Source organism: Erpetoichthys calabaricus, chromosome 7 (genome assembly GCF_900747795.2).
Source record: "Erpetoichthys calabaricus chromosome 7, fErpCal1.3, whole genome shotgun sequence".
In the NCBI taxonomy this organism is placed as follows: Eukaryota; Metazoa; Chordata; class Cladistia; order Polypteriformes; family Polypteridae; genus Erpetoichthys; species Erpetoichthys calabaricus.
In genome coordinates this window covers 178,526,417-178,545,887 of record NC_041400.2, presented here as the reverse complement: position 1 = coordinate 178,545,887, position 19,471 = coordinate 178,526,417, and the positions used below count along the sequence as shown (strand labels likewise).

The 19,471-nt window shown below is 42.3% G+C and overlaps 2 protein-coding genes across 10 annotated transcripts in view; one reads left to right on the top strand and one right to left on the bottom strand.

Moving 5' to 3' along the window:
• Positions 1 to 19,471, bottom strand: part of LOC114654912 (baculoviral IAP repeat-containing protein 1-like) — an 828,238-nt gene that overhangs the window by 730,817 nt on the left and 77,950 nt on the right. The gene's annotated exons all lie outside the window — the stretch shown is intronic.
• The window catches only part of LOC114654913 (calpastatin-like), a 202,279-nt gene that overhangs the window by 177,179 nt on the left and 5,629 nt on the right, over positions 1 to 19,471 (top strand). For all 9 annotated transcript variants that reach the window (XM_051930032.1, XM_051930028.1, XM_051930035.1 and 6 more), the window contains 6 exons: positions 1,184 to 1,288; positions 3,235 to 3,318; positions 6,941 to 6,991; positions 11,141 to 11,209; positions 13,460 to 13,546; positions 16,665 to 16,720. In XM_051930032.1, the coding sequence (XP_051785992.1) occupies positions 1,184 to 1,288; positions 3,235 to 3,318; positions 6,941 to 6,991; positions 11,141 to 11,209; positions 13,460 to 13,546; positions 16,665 to 16,709 (441 nt within the window). In that variant the 3' untranslated portion in view covers positions 16,710 to 16,720. The remainder of the gene's footprint in view (positions 1 to 1,183; positions 1,289 to 3,234; positions 3,319 to 6,940; positions 6,992 to 11,140; positions 11,210 to 13,459; positions 13,547 to 16,664; positions 16,721 to 19,471) is intronic.

Sequence of the window (19,471 nt, the reverse complement as noted above, 5' to 3'; positions counted from 1 at the left end):
TCGTCTTGTATCTGTCCTTCAAAATGTCCTTAATGGTGGGGAAAGAGACCCCAATAAAACTCTCAGGCATCTTTACCAACTGTTGCAGAGTCTTCTTGTCAGAGACACTGCACTTTCAAACCATGATGTGATGGAACTCGTCAGGATACTGTACTGTCAGTAGTGCCCTGGTAGAAGGTGGAGAGCATGGAAGCAGGGATTCTCACTTGCTTCAGCCTCCTAAGGAAGTGCAACCACTGCTGAGCTTCCCTGACCTGGTGTTTGGTACTGAGAGTCCAGAAGAGATCCTCAGTGAGACAGACGGCCAAGAATTTTGTGCTGCTGACCCTCTCCACCGGAAAGCCACTGACATGCCTTTGTTCTGAAGTCCACAATCAACTCTCTTGTCTTATTGACATTAAGGGACAGATTGTTGTCCCCACACCAACTCACTAACTGTTCCGCCTCTGCTCTGTAAAATGTTTCATCTTCATTATTGATAAGTTCTACTACTGCAAACATAATGAGATGATTTGCGCTGGATTTGGCAGTACAGTCATGTGTTAGTAGAGTAAAGAGCAATGAGCTGAGCATGCAGCCCTGAGGACCCCCGTGCTCAGTTTGATTGTAAGTGATGTCTTAGTGCCAAGACGTACTGTCTGCTGTCTTTCTGACAAGATGTTCAAGATCCAGTTACAGAGTGAAGTGTTCATTCTGAGTATAGAATGAGGAGGTACTATAAGAAACATTTGTATGAAAGGTAATTAGTCATCACTGAGCGTTGCACTTTGACCCGTGTTGACTACCTATATGCTAATTAAGAAATAAACACACAGAGTTAAATTGATACCTTGCCATTTTTCCAGCTCCACAGTCTAATGGCTTTTATTTCTATGCAGAGTGTGCCTAGACTCCACAATTTCTTCCTCTAATATTCTGTAGTCTAGTGTTATTAGGCTGATCGGCCTCCCCAGAATTGTGCATCATGAGCATATTGAAACATTGGGGTCACATACAAGGTTCTTTCCTGCCTTAAACCCATAACTTAGTATTCTTGGCTTCACCAGTTTTCCCACCTGCCTAACAAGCAGTGAAATTGGAGTATGGTGGAAAGCTGTCTGGCCATATCTTCCAAGAAATGTTTTGTCTTTCATTGCTAAGCTCAGCAGTAAATGATGTTTTCTGTTAAAATATTACATTTCAGATGTCTGCTGGTACTGATAGTGCCCTAGATGCTCTTTCAGGTACCCTGATGCCTGATATCCCTGCTCCAGAACCAAAACCAGTGCCTCCATCGGCTGTGGTCAAGGTAAATGTATTTCCTTCTTTCTTTTTATTACCTTATTGTTGTATGTGATCTTATTAAGCCCATAACCACCTAAACCCACACCATGGGAGCGTCTTAAAATTTAATTTCACTTTCAGAACTTGTAGACCTATACTGAAAACTATAGGGATAAGTTAGAAGGAGTCTCGGTAGCCAGAAGGGTGCAACTGTCAGTGAGTTAGGACTGTCGTTCTGTTCACGTTGTTTATACAGTGGAACCTCGGTTTGCGAGTAACTTGGTTTATGAGTGTTTTGCAAGACAAGCTAAAATTTTTAATAAATTTTGACTTGATAAACGAGCGAGGTCTTGCAGTACGAGTAGTATGTATATGCTTTGTCTGCTGAGCATCATGTGATCACAACTGAGCTGATGGTTCTTCTCTCTCTCTCTCGCTGCGGGATTGTGGGCAATCATCTCCTATTCTCCGTCTGAGTCGGCGTGCCTCACTCATATAGTCAACATCCGTACGAGCGTATACTGTTTACTACAGCATTGTGACTGTGTGTGTGTGTGTGTGTGCGCGCGCACGTGTGTGCTGTGACGTGCGAGTCCCTGTCATGCGCCCCAAAACACAAGGCTGAGTCTCAGTCCTTTAGCGACACCAGCTTTATTCAGCTTGAAACAGCAACAGTGCGGTTATTTATTGTAGCGGGATCTGCCACTCTCCTATACACAGACACAGCAGCCGGGCAGGATCGTGGCCAAGTAGTACTGTGCCCTGCGCATTTATAATGTTCCTTGTTCTTTCTATCACCCATTGACAGCAGGAGCTTATAGCATGTCTGCGATCTTTTCGGACTCGCTTTTACGGCGAACTGCTACAGCGCTGGGAGACTGCGATTGCTTTGGGACGCTCTTCCGCGTGTCGTCCCGTTGGGTGGAACCCCACAAGAGTTTAGAAACTCACTCACACCAGCCATGATTCTTTTCAAAGATAAAGTGCAGGTTAATTTGTTTTATGTATTTTTACTTTATATTTTGTATTAATCATTTTTATATCAATAGTTTTGGGTTGTGGAACGAATCATCTGAATTTCCATTATTTCTTATGGGGAAATTCACTTTGATATACGAGTGCTTTGAACTGCGAGCACGTTTCCGGAACGAATTATGCTCGCAAACCGAGGTTCCACTGTATGGCCTTATGGGCCTTCTGATTATGCTTGATGTTGTTCATGTAGTTGTCCTGTTTCTAAATATCCTAAAGGTTAATAGGTCCTGTGTATTGAAGTGATGTTGAGCATGAGAGATGAATATGCAATGTATCTTCTCTTGTACTAATTAAGTTAATCAACAATATATATTGTGTTTCTAACTTATTTTGAGAATTTGATTCTGTTATTAGTTTTGCATTTTGAGCTGAAATCAAAAAGTACATTTTTACTACCATGTGAATTTTTGCTGTTTTATCTTACTGCATGGAGTAGCAGTCACACCTGTAGCGCCACAGGAGATGACATAAAAATATCGCAACGTTTGCATTTTCAGTTATCCCTCAATGGATGCAAAATCTCTTTTATTTACTTTAGTTGCTAGTTAGCTTTCATTCAAGACGGCACTTGCGTCAGGTTTCTTTCTCTGGGTTGACCCTCACAACCTTTTGATTATAATTATGTTTTTCCCTTTGGTCTGGTTACTCATCCTCCTTGTATTTTTGACCCTTGCAATTTCTTTCTTACTACGATTCTTCGCTTGTTGATCATCTCCTGAACATTTTCACTCACAACAATCCTTGGGTACTTTTTATGTCCTTAGCAAGGTGTGTTTATGGATTAATTCCTTCTTTGCACCCAGTACTGCCAGGATAGGCTCTGACCATCACAAACCTGAAACAGATTACATGGGTTTGGGGATGTTAGGCTATGCTACATATGAGACAGGAACTTCCTGAAAATTAATTGTTTATTATATCTTTTGGTTTATCTAGGAAAATATCAAAGAAAAGCATATACCAAAACTTGGAGACAATGAAAATACAATCCCTCCAGAATACAGGATGAAATTAGAAAAGGTGAGTGAACCGATCAGAGTCTGTGTTTAAGTCTCTGGCGGATTATATTGCAACATTAGCACAGTAGTAGACCAGTGAGCACCAGCTTGTTTTATTTAAAGGTTTACGCTATAAAATCAAATTTTTAAATAATAATTCAAGAATGATAGATTTTTTCCGGTAACAGAGATATTTAATGGACTGCATTGTGGCTCAGTAATCAGTGCCAGTGACGTTGTACAGCTCTAAGAGGATGTTGGCTTAGTCAACGTCTGTATAATGAAAGATGAAATGACATGATGTGTAGCTGAGTACTGGTGTGTTTGGCCCACTTGTTAGCATCCATTGATTTTCAGGTATAGGTGTTTATACATAGAAGATTGTACCAGAGGCTGAAATCAATAGAAGGCTCTCTGCACAATATGGAGACAGTGTTTTACCCCAGGCAGAATGTCTATGAATGGACTGAGAAATTCAGAAATGGTACCAGAGACCAGAATCCCTAGAAGGCTTTCTGCACAAAATGGAGACAGTGTTGTACCCCAGGCAGAATGTCTATGAATGGATTGAGAAGTTCAAAAACGGTACCAGAGGTCAAAATCCTTAGAAGTCTTTGTGCACAATATGAGACAGTGTTGTACCACAGGCAGAATGTCTATGAATGGATTGAGAAGTTCAGAAATGGTATCAGTGACCGAAATCCCTAGTAGACTTTATGCACAATAGGGAGACAGTGTTGTACCACAGGCAGAATGGTTACAAATGGATTGGGAAGTTCAAAAATGGTACCAGAGACCGAAATTCTTAGAAGGCTTTCTGCACAATATGAGACAGTGTTGTACAGCAGCAAAATATCTAGTTCAAAAATGGTTGGACGCATGTTAAGCATGAAGAAGAACTGGAATGCCCATCCACATCTTTACCGATGACAACATACGGCAAGTCCGTACCAAGATTTTGATGAGTCTACAAGAGTTTTTGGCCCCGGCATATCTTCAGACCATAAAAAGTAGGTCACTGCTCGCTGCTCTTCTTTGGTGCCAGTGGAGAGTGCAGTGGTCGTCTTTACACCTAGAACAGGGGTGGGCAAATTCATTCCTGGAGGGCCGCAGTGGCTGCAGGTTTTTGTTCCAACCCAGTTGCTTTATTAGAAAACAATCCTTGCCAATAATTACATTTCATGGCTTGTTAGTGCTTTAACTCTGCTATGTCAAGTCATTCTCATATCCTAGATTTTTTTTTCCATTCTAAGGATATCATTCAAATACTTTGAAGTGTAAAACGGATGGGTAATTCTCAATCCTTCACTTTTTTCTCTTCTCTTTCCTTCCAAGTATTTAATTAAACCAAATAGTGCACGATAAATACACACAGGTGTAAAGGGTAACAAGCAAAATGGATAACTGCTGGTTTCTTTTGTCATTTGCATCTTATTGCTAATAAGGAGTAATTAAAAACCAAGAATGCAGCTGTTTAAGACTTAAATAAGCAATAAGGGTTCATAATCTTAACGAGGGAGATAACTAAAATGAAGCAGAAGTGTTTCAAGAGCAATAAGTGCTTCTTATTAAGCAATTGGGTTGGAACAAAAACCTGCAGCCACTGCGGCCCTCCAGGAATGAATTTGCCCACCCCTGACCTAGAACACCATAAGAGAAAGCTGACTGATCAAGGTGGAGACTTCAACACTGCGAGCATAGACACACTACCTTTCCACAAGTGCACGAAGAAAACTGGACAGCCAACCCAGATGAAATTATCACAAAATTGTGGATAATTATTGACTTCAAACTTAGGATGTGTTGTAAAATTTTTTTTTTATTTTATTCTTTTATGCTACTAATAAAGTGGGCACACTTTGGTTTCATTATTCATTATATTGCACAAATTAACAGTCTATAAACATTTTATTATTTAGGCTATTGGCAACACTAAAATAATAAATCTCCTGAAATATCAATTTTTCATTATTTTGTATCTTCTGAAAAGGCTTTTAATGTGTTTTCTAACATGCAGACTGTTAATACCTGCGTATTACAGATACATAAACTAAAGTGCTATGTATAAAGTTTGCTATTCCGCCTTACAGTGGCATGCAAAAGTTTGCGCCCCCTTGCTCAAAAATGTCTGTTACTGTGAATAATTAAGTGAGCAGAAGATGAACTGATTACCAAAAGGCATAAAGTTAAAGATGACACAGTTCTTTAATATTTAAGTAAGCATTCACAGGTACAAAAAAAAAATGAAAAAGGCCTGAAGTTAAAGTTTGGACACCTGACCTGGTCAGTACTTATTAAGACCCCCTTTGGCGAGTATTGTAACCAGCTAAGAGTTTTTCAGGTCTTACTTGGACTATTCGTCTTTGCAGAAGGCTTCTAATTCTGCAAGATTCTTGGGCCGTCTTGCATGCCCTGCTCTTTTGAGATCTCTCCACAGATCTTCAATTATTTTTAGGTTGGGGGATTGTGAGGGCCATTGTGACACCGTCAGCTTGTGCCCCTTGAAATATTCCATTGTAGATTTCGAAGTGTGTTTCGGCTCATTATCTTGTTGTAGGACTCATCCTTTTTTTACAGATGGTGTGATGTTTACTTCCAGAATCTGCTGGTATTTATTTGAATCCATTCTTCCCTCTCCCAATGACATGTTCCCTGTGTCACTGGGTGGAACATAAGCACCAAGCCTGATCGATCCATACCTAATAGATGACAACATGTTCTTCTTCTGGAATTTGGCCCCCTTTTTTCTCCAACCATACCTTTGCACATTGTGGTCAAAAAGTTCTATTTTGACTTCCTCAGTCCACAGGACTTGTTGTCCAAAATGTGTCAGACTTGTTTAGATGTTCATTTACAACCTTCAGGCACTGAATTCCATGGCTAGGATGCAGGAAAGGTTTTCTACTGCTGACTCTACCATGAAGGTCATGTTTGTTCAGGTGTCTCTGCCCAGTAGAACAGAGCACCACCACTCCAGAGTCTGACAAATCTTCCTGAGGGTCTTTTGCACTCAAACTGGGGTTTTATTTGTCTTTCTACCAATGTAATAAGCAGTTCTTTCACGAAGTTTTCTTGACCTCCACCGTTACTGTTAACTGCCATTTCTTAGTCACATTATGAACTGAGGAAACAGCTGCCTGAAAACGCTTTGCTGTCTTCTCATCGCCTTTTCCTGCTTTGTGAGCCTCAATTCTTCTATTTGTCAGAGTGCTAGGCAGCTGCTTATAGAGGAGCCCATGGCTGTCGAATGTTGGAGTCAGAGAATTGATACAGCTTTACCATTTGGGGTTTCCCAATGATGACTGTGAACAAGCCGTAGTCCTAATGAAGGTCTGAGTCTACCTTGGGAAGAGTTACCCAAGTCCTCAGATATCTTAGGGTGCCCATACTTTTGCATCATGCTCCTTTTTTCACTGTACAAATTGTACAATGCAAAAATAATACACTAATATGGCATAAAATGCTGAAAGGAAATGTGTCATCTCTAATTTTACGCCTTTTGGTGATCAGTTCATCTTCTGCTCACTTAACTGTTCACAGTAACAGACATTTTAAGCAAGGGGGCCCAAACCTCTGTATGCCACTGTATGTGTCTTTTACTGTCCCATCTAATGTTTCTATTCTGCTTCCTCGTATCCTTGCAGGGATCTGAAGGAGGTAGCAAGGAAGAGGACAAGCCCAAAACCCCCAAGCAGGTAAGCGTATAGCAATTGTGATCAATGGAGGGAGTTGCCAGGTCCATGAGTTGAAATGTTGGGGTGCCAACCCAGTTGCCCCTGTTTAATTGAGACAAAGGAATAAAAAAAAAAGTGTGCCTGATGGTGATGAAGTAAAACGAAAATCAGGGTCCTTGATTCAGGAACCTTGGGAAGGAGCGCCATCCTGTGGTATGTCCTCGTAACAAGTGACGCCTCCTTCCAGGAACAGAGAGATACCGCAACCAGAAGGGGATGGAAATCAGTTGCCCTCAATGGGGGTCTTTTTGGCACTGTGGAGGGAATATATGAGGATACAGTTAGCACCAGCACCCCAACTCAACTCATGGTGGAAGTACAATATCACAGAAGAGCCTGGAGGGTGATATAGTGACATGCATGCGTGACACAATGAAAACATGATTGGCGTCACAGCTTCGTAATCAGTCAGTCAGTCAGTAAATAAAACTGTCAATCAATTTATTTTATGCTATATGAGTAGGGGGCCAAAAAGAAGCGGAATTATCTTTTGGAGTTCAGGCCCCTTTTAGTAGGTGCTTCCCACTATGTGAATATTCTAGAAACCCTTCTGCATCAGTGTGCCAACTGGCATTGTTGTGTGGTGGTGCGTTCGACTTCAGTGAATTTTTCTCCAAGTCCCTTTCAATGCGTTTGCCTATTTTGTGATGGCTGATTTGCAAAAACAACATGCAGCACGACTAGCGGAGTCGAATATGAAAAACAATGATCATCTGTTTCTTTGACGTGAGGGGGATTTGTGCACTCAGAATTTGGTCCTCCTGGTCAAAGCTTTTAGCTGGAAATTTTTGAAAAGGTCGCGTCAGGATTTGCGGAAGAAACGTCCCCAGTTGTGGCAAACAAGTGACTGGTTCTTAAATCGAGACGACGCAGCTGAGTGTTCAGCAGTTTTTTTTGACCAAAATTGGCATGACCCCCGTTTGTCACCCTCCCTAGTCACCTGATCTCTCCCTGTGTCACTTTTTTTTGTTTCCCCGGATGAAAAAAGTCCTCAAAGGGAAACATTCTGCCGATGTGGCAGCAAAAGTCCTAAAAGGGATCACAATCAACTGTTCTCAGCGGTGGAAAAAACATCTTGCTGAGTGTATTGCATCAAACGGGTGACTGAAGTTTGAAAGTGTAAAAATAAATATGCAATTTATTTTAAACCAATTCTGTTTTTTTTGGGACCCCCCACATATATCACCCCTCACAAAACACTTTACAAAGTCAAAGTGAACTTTATTGTCATCTCAGCCATATACAAGTATACAGATAGACGAAATTGCGAAGCTCAGGGTCCACAGTGTAAAAACATGACGTGTAAATAATAAATTAAAAATAGAATTATAATTTAAATTTAAAATTAAAACACAAACAAGACAGGACATTGTGCAAAGACAAGACAAAGAAGTAGCAGCAATATTGACGTGCAGTTAGCAATATGAACATTGATGCAATCTAGAAACATAAATATAGGCAATAGATATGTAATATAATTAATAAATAATAGATAGTACAGAAATTATCAGTGTATGATAGTAGTTAAGCAACTAATAATAGAATAATAATAATAATATATAATTATAAAAAAATAATAATAATAGAAAGCAACAAGAGTGCAATTCAAAGCAACAAGATACAGTAAACTTCAGTACAAGCTAAATTACAAGGAAGTCAAATTAGCAGGGTCTGCATAAACTAAAATGAATTGATACTAACAGGAATTAGAAATAATATGACAGGACAATTTGGTTCAATCAGGATACGAAGACTCAAATTATTCAAAATAATTAAAGGTAAACTTTATTAAAATACAAGAGAGAAATGGTGAATTTTACTGATTGATTGCACCATAAGCAAACTTAAGGAAAAAGTCAGAGCTTCAAATGTAAAGAAGGTTTGGACCAGGAGTTTTAGGAACAGTGGGATTGAAAAGCGGGGTGGGTGTGCATTGTTAAAGGTTCCAAATAAAAACTAAACACCTATCCTATTACTGCCTTAGCACTGCATGCTTACACCTCTCAGAGGTCTTGCTGTGCGTCAGACAGATGCATCTGTTCTTTAAAAATGGAGGCTTTAAAGCAAACTAGCTGAGTTCTCCAGTATTAACTGGTCAAGAAAGTTGAAAGGTAGAAAGAAAAATTAACATATTAATATTATGGCCACTAGGGGGCGCCCAGAGCCCAAACACCAGGCTCACCAATACAAGATAAGATGAAAGTGTTGTTTATTGGGTAACAGTACCTTTATCTCAATAACAAATCAGTCCAGCACCTTACCGACAGCCCATAAAGCACCTCCTTCTCCCTTTGGGTCTCCTCTGTGAGCGTCGTCCAGCTTTCTCCAGACTCCCCGCATGTTGTGAGATGCCTCCTTTTATGTCAGACCCGGGAGTCATTTGATGCCGGAAGCACTTTCAGGTCATACAGAAGCTCCCCGACATAGGAAGGTCTGTTCTTCACAGCGCCCTCCCTGTTGCACCCATTGAGCCCGACAGGTTCGCCCTTCCAAACTACAATTCCGAGGCATCCAGACTGGGCTCCAGATTCGGGGAGCACTACCGCCTCTCGTGCTGGAGGACGACCTGCTCAAAATATCCATTTGTCGCTTGTCCATCCATTATCTGGGCATCTCAACCAGGACAGAAACCAAGGTCCATCCTGCCTGGGTTATATCTCCATTCTGGTGCTGTATCCATTACTGCCTCCCAGCCAGGTAGGAAATCATCTTCGACCCCAGTCGGAATGCCCATTTGGCACTTACAATTCATTATTACACTTATTACAGTTAAACCTGTTGAATTTAGAATACAACTAATATTATTGAATGGAAAGCGTCTTTGTATATGATATTTCTAGTTTTGCCCTTTGGTACAAATAACCCTGAATGGTAGTAAATAACAGTCTGCAGACGTTTGTGGTAGAACAGTGAGGAAAACACTTGATTAAGATAATTTTATGCTTAATGGGTAGGAATCAAACACAGTTTTGTTCATTAAAAGTCAAGTCAAGTCAATGGTGCGGTTTTTCTCTTGATAGATCACATTCTAGTATTTCATACCCCTCCATATTTTAACAATGTATTTCTGTTAGTTTAAAATAGGATACAATTATTACATTTAGATACAATATAGAAATACGATTGGTGATACCAATTCATCATGCAATTTAATTTAGGTTAAAGGCACCCAAAATTATAATGCTAGGGGGCGCCACAGAGCCCCAAACCCCAAGTTAAACACACAAACACAGTCCCAGGTTTAAATAAATGGGATTTTATTACACAAATACCTTGTATAACAATTCCACACTGTTTCTTCTTCATTCTCTCTCCACCACACTGCTACTCCTCCAGGTGAGTGCTGCCCATCTCCACTCCCAGCTCCTACTCGCCTGGACAAGACAGTGTGGTCTCTTTTATTGAGGACCCGGGAGTACTTCTGGTGACGTGACGCAGCCAGTTGAGACCACTTCTGGGTTATGAGAATGCCAGGGAGATCCTCTCCCAGCAGTGCCCTCTGTTGTCTACCCGGGATCCCAACAGGGCTGCTCCACTAAACTCCAGCTTCCATAATGCCTTGCGGGTGTCCAGACTGGGACTTTATACAAGGAACACTGCCACCTATTAAAGTGGAGGATGAACTGCTCCCTGCCGTGCTCTTCTGCCAGTTCTTGTAATCTTCTGGCATCCCATCCAGCACAAGGATCATAAGGCTTCCCAACTGGTCATTGCCCCCATTTGGTCCGTTCCATTATGGCATCCGGCTGGGTAAGGACTCCACCTCTGTCCTGGTCGGGACGCCCAACTGTCCTCTGAGGCATCTTGGTTAATTACCCCACGCAGTTTGTAGTAACAGACTTTTTTAGTCTCATGTTTTCATGTAAAATGGAAATAGAAAGGGTGTGATAAACATAATGCTAAGGATAAGGCAATGAGAAGTCCACTACAGTATAACACAACATTTGATTTATTGTAATATTATTCTATAAACTTTAATTTGGATTATGAAGAAAAGTATCCAAATGGATAGCATGCAATAGTCATCTCACTCAGTGCACTCAGTGTTTTCTTAAGTAGTTTAAGAGTTCATAATCCATTCTGAATAAATCTTTCTCCATATTTTTACAGATTGCCAAAGAACAAAATTCTGCCATTGATGCCTTAGCTGAGGGATTTGATTCTCAACCTCCAGAAAAGGTAAGCTGATTCGGTTTGAAATGCAGTCGCTTTTACGTGATAAGAAGGACGCCATGTGACTGAGTGGATGGCCCAGCCTGCTGTCTCCTACTTAAAGGATCTCCTTTGGATTCTCCCCTGGAGTGTGGATATTCTCCCCCTCATGTTAAAAGTTGCACCAGGTACACTGGCTTCCTCCGATATTTCCGAAACGCTGGCAAGTGCGAGTGAGTGAGCTACCAGAATGCGACCATTCTGTCGATGAACGGTTCTTGCTTGCCATTTTGTAGTGTGGAAGGGGTTGCTGGCAGCTAAGTCTTGTATTGTTAGAATGGATGTCCCTGTCTGGATGTTTATCACACAAAAGGGTGAACACAAGTCACACACTGCCTTGAGAAGAAATTTCCAGAGAAAAGTAGTTTTTGTCAAGTTATAACTAAAGGTATTTCTTTGGAAACAAAGTTCAACCAATGCCTTAGTATGTGCTCACCTTTAAATAAGAAGGCCCATGATGATATCATACACATAATGGAGATGACGATGATGTCACAAATATACAATGCAAAAATTGAAACCAACAGGGGGAATATGTTGCTTAGGAATACTGTGTGTTCATTAAAAACTTCACATAAAACCAAAGGTCTATATGTAGCATTCATAGTCTGAAACACTATCTGATTATATGGGTGGTTATCTACCAGGTAACGCATGTGGTTGGTCTGCTAGTCACCAAACATCCGCCACTCCCTCTCAGTCGCGAGAAGCAGATCATAGAATGTTATATACTAGTTTTACTGTCAAATAATGCAGAGTACGCGACACGTGTTTTGCCCTTTTTTGGGCTCATGAGGCGTACACACTTCACTGCATACCCTCGCGGGGATCGAACCTCGGACGTCAGTAAAACTATATAACTATATATATATATATATATATATATATATATATATATATACACACACACACTCATTGGCCACTAAGTTAGGTTCATCTGCACAACTGCTTGTTACTGCAAATATCCAATCAGCCAATCACATGGCAGCAACTCAGTGCATTTCATCATATAGACATTGGCAAGACGACCTACTGAAGTTCAAACCAAGCATCAGAATGGGGATGAAAGATGATTGAAGTGACTTTGAACGTGGCATGGCTGTTGGTGCCAGATGGGCTGGTCTGAGTATTTCAGAAACTGCTGACCTACTGGGATATTCACACACAACTATCTCTAGGCCTGAAAAAGGGAAAATGTCCAGTGAATGGCAGTTCTGTGGGTGAAAATGCCTTGTTGATGCCAGAGGTCAGAGGAGAATGGCCAGACTAGTTTGAGCTGATAGAAAGACAACAGTAACTCAAATAGCCACTCATTATAACCAAGGTGTGCAGAAGAGCGTCTCTGAACATACAGCACGTTGAACTTTGAAGCAGATGGGCTACAGCAGCAGGAGACCACATCCGGTTTCACTCCTGTCAGGTAAGAACAGGCAACTGAGGCTACAATTCACATGGGCTCACCAAAATTGGACAATAGAAGACTGGAAAAACATTGCCTGGTCTGATGAGTCTTGATTTCTGCTGTGATATTCAGATAGTAGAGTCAGCATTTGGCATCAGCAACATGAAAGCAGGGATCCATCCTGTCTTGTATCAATGGTTCAAGCTGATGGTGGTGGTGTTATGGTGTGGAGGATATTTTCTTGGCACATTTTGGGCGCCTTAGTACCAACTGAGCATCATTTAAATGCCACAGTCTACCTGAGTAGACTAACCATTCCTTCATGACCACAGTGAACTTATCTTCTGATGGCTACTTCCAGCAGGATAACTCGCCATGTCACAAAGCTCAAATCATCTCAAACTGGTTACTTGAACATGACAATGAGTTCACTGTACTCAAATGGCCTCCACAGTCACCAGATCTCAATCCAATAGAGCACCTTTGGGATGAGGTGGAACAGGAGATTCGCATCATGGATGTGCAGCTCACAAATCTGCAGCAACTGCGTGAGGCTATCATGTCAATATGAACCAGAATCCCTAAGGAATGTTTCCAGCACCTTGTTGAATCTATAGTATACCAGGAAGAATTACAGCAGTTCTGAAGGCAAAAGGACCACCCAGTACTTGCAAGGTGTACCTAATAAAGTGGCCAGCGAGTGAGTGTGTGTATAAAAAAAGTTTACAACACCTTAGTTTTTCCAGTTTTTCTTCAAATATAATCAGCTGAAATGCAATGTTACAATTACTATGACATTCTTTCTTTGTTTTTAGGTTGAAGATAAGAAAGATGCTGCTGGTTCTGCATCAAATTCTGCACTTTCAACAAAATCACCTGAAAAGGATCCAAAAGCAACAAAGGTAAAGTTGGTAGGAGCCCCAGGGTTAGGAGGGACTACTAAATCCTTAGACACACTGAAATGACACTTTTCAATTATTCAACTTAGTAGAATAATAGATTCAAGAGATTCAAGACTTAGATTCAAGAGTTAATGACACAATGTGAACTCCAATCCTAAGAAGTGACAAAATAAGGGAAATGCAGAAAGGATCAATAAATCTAAATTATTCAAATTACAAAAATTGAAAATGTATAATTAAAAATAGAAAATGAAAACACATTGCAAAAGAAACTTTTAGAAAGGTTTAGAGTACTAGGGTGTTGTAGCGTGTTAGCCATTATGGATGTAGTGAGAAGTCAAGCAAAATGACCCCTTTTATTGGCTAACTAAAAAGAATACAATATGCAAGCTTTCGAGGGAACTCAGGCCCCTTCTTCAGGCGAGATGTAATCATTACCATGGAGTCACTACATCTCATCTGAAGAAGGGGCCTGAGTTGCCTCAAAAGTTTGCATATTGTATTCTTTTTAGTTAGCCAATAAAGGGGTCATTTTGCTTGACTTCTCATTAGAAAGGTTTACATAAATTAACATCAATTAAAAATTACCAAAAAAATCAAAGGCAACAAAAAAATAATACAGATCTCAAGAAATTACCAAGAAAGAAGTGTAATGGAGAGGTGGTACAAACACGGTGAAAGGGGGCTTCCAAAAACTCCCACAAAGCAGGCCAGGACCGTCACTAGTCTGCCCAGTATAGCCTTGCTGCAAAGTCAGCCTCTTACCACCACAGGCAGGCTTTGGCCTGCAAAGGCCTAAAACAGGGCCCTGGCGTTTAAAGATCAAAATATGCTTGTAATGTCTCGAAATATACCAAAGTGCCTTTCAAGGCAGAGGAGCTGCCAAATCACTGGCTTGATAAAACAACCCCAAACAAATGACCTTTGTACATGAAGAATGTATTAAATAATCAGAAAAAGAAAAAAGGCAAAAAGGATTTGCTTAAAACGGCAATCCAAAGCAACTAAATCCAATATATAATCCAGAAATTGGTTATCACAAAAAAATGAAGCAATAATTCAAAAAACTGAAATACTCCGAGAAATGTGCACTCTGCAAATATCAATGAACCTCTGAAGGGCCAACTCCCCAGCCTCACATATAAAAACTGAGAGTGATCCTTCATCCCATCTATTGGGGTTTTCACCGTCAAAACACAAGGAGCATATACATTTAAATACATCAATATTAAATACTAAATAGACATAACATTATTAACAGAAATAATAAAGAAACATGAAAAATACTTTAGAAATAACATCCATCCATTTTCCAACCCGCTGAATCCAAACACAGGGTCACGGGGGTCTGCTGGAGCCAATCCCAGCCAACACAGGGCACAAGGCAGGAACCAATCCCAGGCAGGGTGCCAACCCACCGCAGGACACACACAAACACACCCACACACCAAGCACACACTAGGGCCAATTTAGAATCGCCAGTCCACCTAACCAGCATGTCTTTGGACTGTGGGAGGAAACCGGAGCGCCCGGAGGAAACCCACGCAGACACGGGGAGAACATGCAAACTCCACGTAGGGAGGACCCGGGAAGTGAACCCAGGTCTCCTAACTGCGAGGCAGCAGCACTACCACTGCGCCACCGTGCCACCTTAGAAATAACAAAAACACCAAAAAAAGTAAAGTCAAATAAAATCTGGCTACACCATAACAAGAATAATTTAAAGAAAACAAATCAATTTACCAAAAGCAAGAATATGCTGTTATTTATTTATATATATATATATATATATATATATATATATATATATATATATAAATAAATTGTGGATGCTTCAGGCGCTGTTGCCCCTTTAAACCCACCAGACAGATGTCCAAGACACACGTTTAAAACACCAAGAATAATTTCTTTAATAATTTCTTCAGTTATACTGCACAAAGCACCACACACTCCACAATTCACAATAATTATAAATCAATAATCAATAATACAATCCTCCACTCCCAGCAGCTCCGTCACTCTAGCACCCAACTCCGGCTCAATCTGATGGGTTTCCCACAATCCTTTTAAAGTCCATGACCCAGAAGTATTACTTCTCCGGGTCAAATGCCTTCATCAAGTATCCTGGAAGTACTGCGGGTTTCCATCCTCGTGACTCTGAAGTACTTCCGGGTTAGTGTCACGGTAATATTCCCCGGGTTCTTGGTGAGCTCCCCCTGGCGGCACCCATGGCATCCAACAGGGGTGAAGAGATGGACTCCATGTCCCATACTGCCCTGCGGGAATCTGAATAACCATTTCCATCCAGGGGAGCTGCCATCTAGCGTTCCGGGGGATGTAGTGTCCTGAAAAGGCTGGTTTCTTCAGTTGAGGGACGTCCCGGCTGGACTGAAATGCTGTCCGGCCATCACAATATATATATATGTATATACAGTATATATAGATATATATTTCGCCTTATACAATTGTATGTGTTAGGAATTTGTTCATTTTCGCCTACCCCTTGGGTTCAGAGCGCAGGGTCAGCCATTGTACAGCACCCCAGGTTAAGGGCCTTGCTCAAGAGCCTAGCAAGGCAGGATCTCTTTTAGCAGTAACCTTCCAGATACCGGCACAGATCCTTAGCTTAATCCCATAAAGCAAAACTAGATGGTTAAAAGTGTACCCAATTATAAAAATCGAGACTGTTAAAGGGAGCAGAAGAACATGGCTTAGTTACAGTACGTCTCATTAATGCCACTACACTGAGGTGCTGGCTGAGCAAACTTTATACAGCCCTAAAGTGTTGCAGTGATAAACAATTAAAGTACATGGGGCCTGTTGCCAAATTAAGTGTCTTATCCCCACCAACATTAAACACAAAACAGTTACAGTAATAATATTTAAAGTAACAGTCCGACTTCATCTTTGGTTTTGCTTCTTTTTCGGTTTCTCATTTGTTTTCAGTTCTTGGGACTGTGCAGTTCTTCGGTTTGTTTTCTTCATGACGCATAACATCTGACAGATAATTGAATTCAGTCGTCTATGAAAGCCTTGTTGATGGGAAAAAAGAGGACATTAGGATTGAATTTTAAGGTTCCTGTACTAAAGCTGCTCTTTATTTGCTGTTTCCCATCAGACAAAAGAACAGCAAGTGGATCCCAAGAAGACTGGCAAAAGCTAAATACATTGCAGGTAAGGACTCTGTCTGATACTACTTTTAAATGCCAGTAATGTATATGCAGTACCTGAAAGAAAAGACTAAATGGTATACTGTATTACTCCCCGAGGGGAAATTCTCTTTATTGCATACCCCAAATTACTCAGAGTTTTTGGGGCAGAGTGCAGTGTCAGCTATTTGTACTGCACCCCTGGAGCAATTGCAGGGCCCAAAAGAGTAGGATTCCTTCTGTCACTGCTGGGATTTGAACTGGCAACCTTCGAGTTACCAGCCCAGATCCTTTGAGCCACAGAGCCAATATATTCTGCTTTCTTCAATATGAGAGATCCAAAATAAATGTTGGGGTATTGACCGGGTCATCTCATTTGATAATATAATAACAGATAAAACTGGCAGACTCCAAGTCCTTGATAGAGGGGCCGAGGTCAGTGGGACAGTAAGAGATGCAGACACAGAAGTGTAATCTGACAAAAGGTGCAATTTCCATCCATCCATCCATTCCCTTTTCGCTTATCTGAGGTTGGGTCGCGGGGGCAGCAGCTTGTGCAGAGATGCCCAGACTTCCCTATCCCCGGCCACTTCTTCTAGCTCTTCCGGGGGAATCCCAAGGTGTTCCCAGGCCAGCCTGGAGACATAGTCCCTCCAGCGTGTCCTGGGTCTTCCCCGGGGCCTCCTCCCAGTTGGACGTGCCCGGAACACCTCACCAGGGAGGCGTCCAGGAGGCATCCTGATCAAATGCCCAAGCCATCTCGAGTCACCTCGACTCAAAAGGCTCCTATCAATTATTGAGAATCCACTGCATCCACTAAACAATGTCATCTCCAGACAGAAGAGCAGCTTCAGCGACAGACTGCTGTCAATGTCCTGCTCCACTGACAGACTGAGAAGATCGTTCCTCCCCCACACTATGCGACTCTTCAATTCCACCCGGAGGGGTAAACGTTAACATTATATAAAGTTATTGTCTGTTTTTTCCTGCATTGTTATCAATCTTTAATTTAATATTGTTTTTTGTATCAGTATGCTGCTGCTGGACAATGTGAATTTCCCCTTGGGATTAATAAAGTATCTATCTATCTATCTATCTATCTATCTATCTATCTATCTATCTATCTATCTATCTATCTATCTATCTATCTATCTATCTATCTATCTATCTATCTATCTATCTATCTATCTATCTATCTATCTATCTGACTCCTCTCGATGCGGAGGAGCAGCGGCTCTACTCTGAGCCCCTCCCGGATGACTGAGCTTCTCACCCTATCTTTAAGGGAAAGCCCAGACACCCTGCGGAGGAAACTCATTTCAGCCGCTTGTATTCGTGATCTCGTTCTTTCGGTCACTACCCATAGCTCATGACCATAGGTGAGGGTAGGAACATAGATCGACTGGTAAATTGAGAGCTTTGCCTTACGGCTCAGCTCCTTTTTCACCACGACAGACCGATGCAGAGCCCGCATTACTGCGGAGGCCGCACCGATCCGCCTGTCGATCTCACGCTCCATTCTTCCCTCACACGTGAACAAGACCCCGAGATACTTGACCTCCTCCACTTGGGGCAGGATCTTGCTCCCAACCCTGAGAGGGCACGCCACCTTTTTCCGGCTGAGGACCACGGTCTTGGATTTGGAGGTGCTGATTCCCATCCCAGCTGCTTCACACTCAGCTGCGAACTGATCCAGAGAGAGCTGAAGATCACGGCCTGATGAAGCAAACAGGACAACATCATCTGCAAAAAGCAGTGACCCAATCCTGAGTCCACCAAGCCGGAACCCCTCAACACCCTGACTGCGCCTAGAAATTCTGTCCATAAAAGTTATGAACAGAATCGGTGACAAAGGGCAGCCCTGGCAGAGTCCAACTCTCACTGGAAACGGGTTCGACTTACTGCCGGCAATGCGGACCAAGCTCTGGCACCGATCGTACAGGGACCGAACAGCTCTTATCAGGGGGTCCGGTACCCCATACTCTCGGAAGCACCCCCCACAGGATTCCCCGAGGGACACGGTCAAACACCTTTTCCAAATCCACAAAACACATGTAGACTGGTTGGGTGAACTCCCATGCACCCTCCAGGACCCTGCTAAGGGTGTAGAGCTGGTCCACTGTTCCGCGACCAGGACGAAAACCACGCTGCTCCTCCTGAATCCGAGGTACGAATATCCGACGGACCCTCCTCTCCAGAACCCCCGAATAGACTTTTCCAGGGAGGCTGAGGAGTGTGATCCCTCTGTAGTTGGAACACACCCTCCGGTCCCCCTTCTTAAAGAGGGGGACCACCACCCCGGTCTGCCAATCCAGAGGCACTGTCCCTGATGTCCATGCGATGTTGCAGAGACGTGTCAACCAAGACAGCCCTACAACATCCAGAGCCTTGAGGAACTCCGGGCGTATCTCATCCACCCCCGGGGCCCTGCCACCAAGGAGTTTTTTGACCACCTCGGTGACCTCCGAGTCCCCAGGCTCTGCTTCCTCATTGGAAGGCATGTTAGTGGGATTGAGGAGGTCTTCGAAGTACTCCCTCCACCGACCCACAACGTCCCGAGTCGAGGTCAGCAGCGCACCATCCCCACCATACACAGTGTTGACACTGCACTGCTTCCCCCACCTGAGACGCCAGACGGTGGACCAGAATCTCCTCAAAGCCGTCCGAAAGTCGTTCTCCATGGCCTCCCCAAACTCCTCCCATGCCCGAATTTTTGCCTCAGCAACCACCGAAGTCGCATTCTGCTTGGCCTGCCGGTACCTATCAGCTGCCTCCA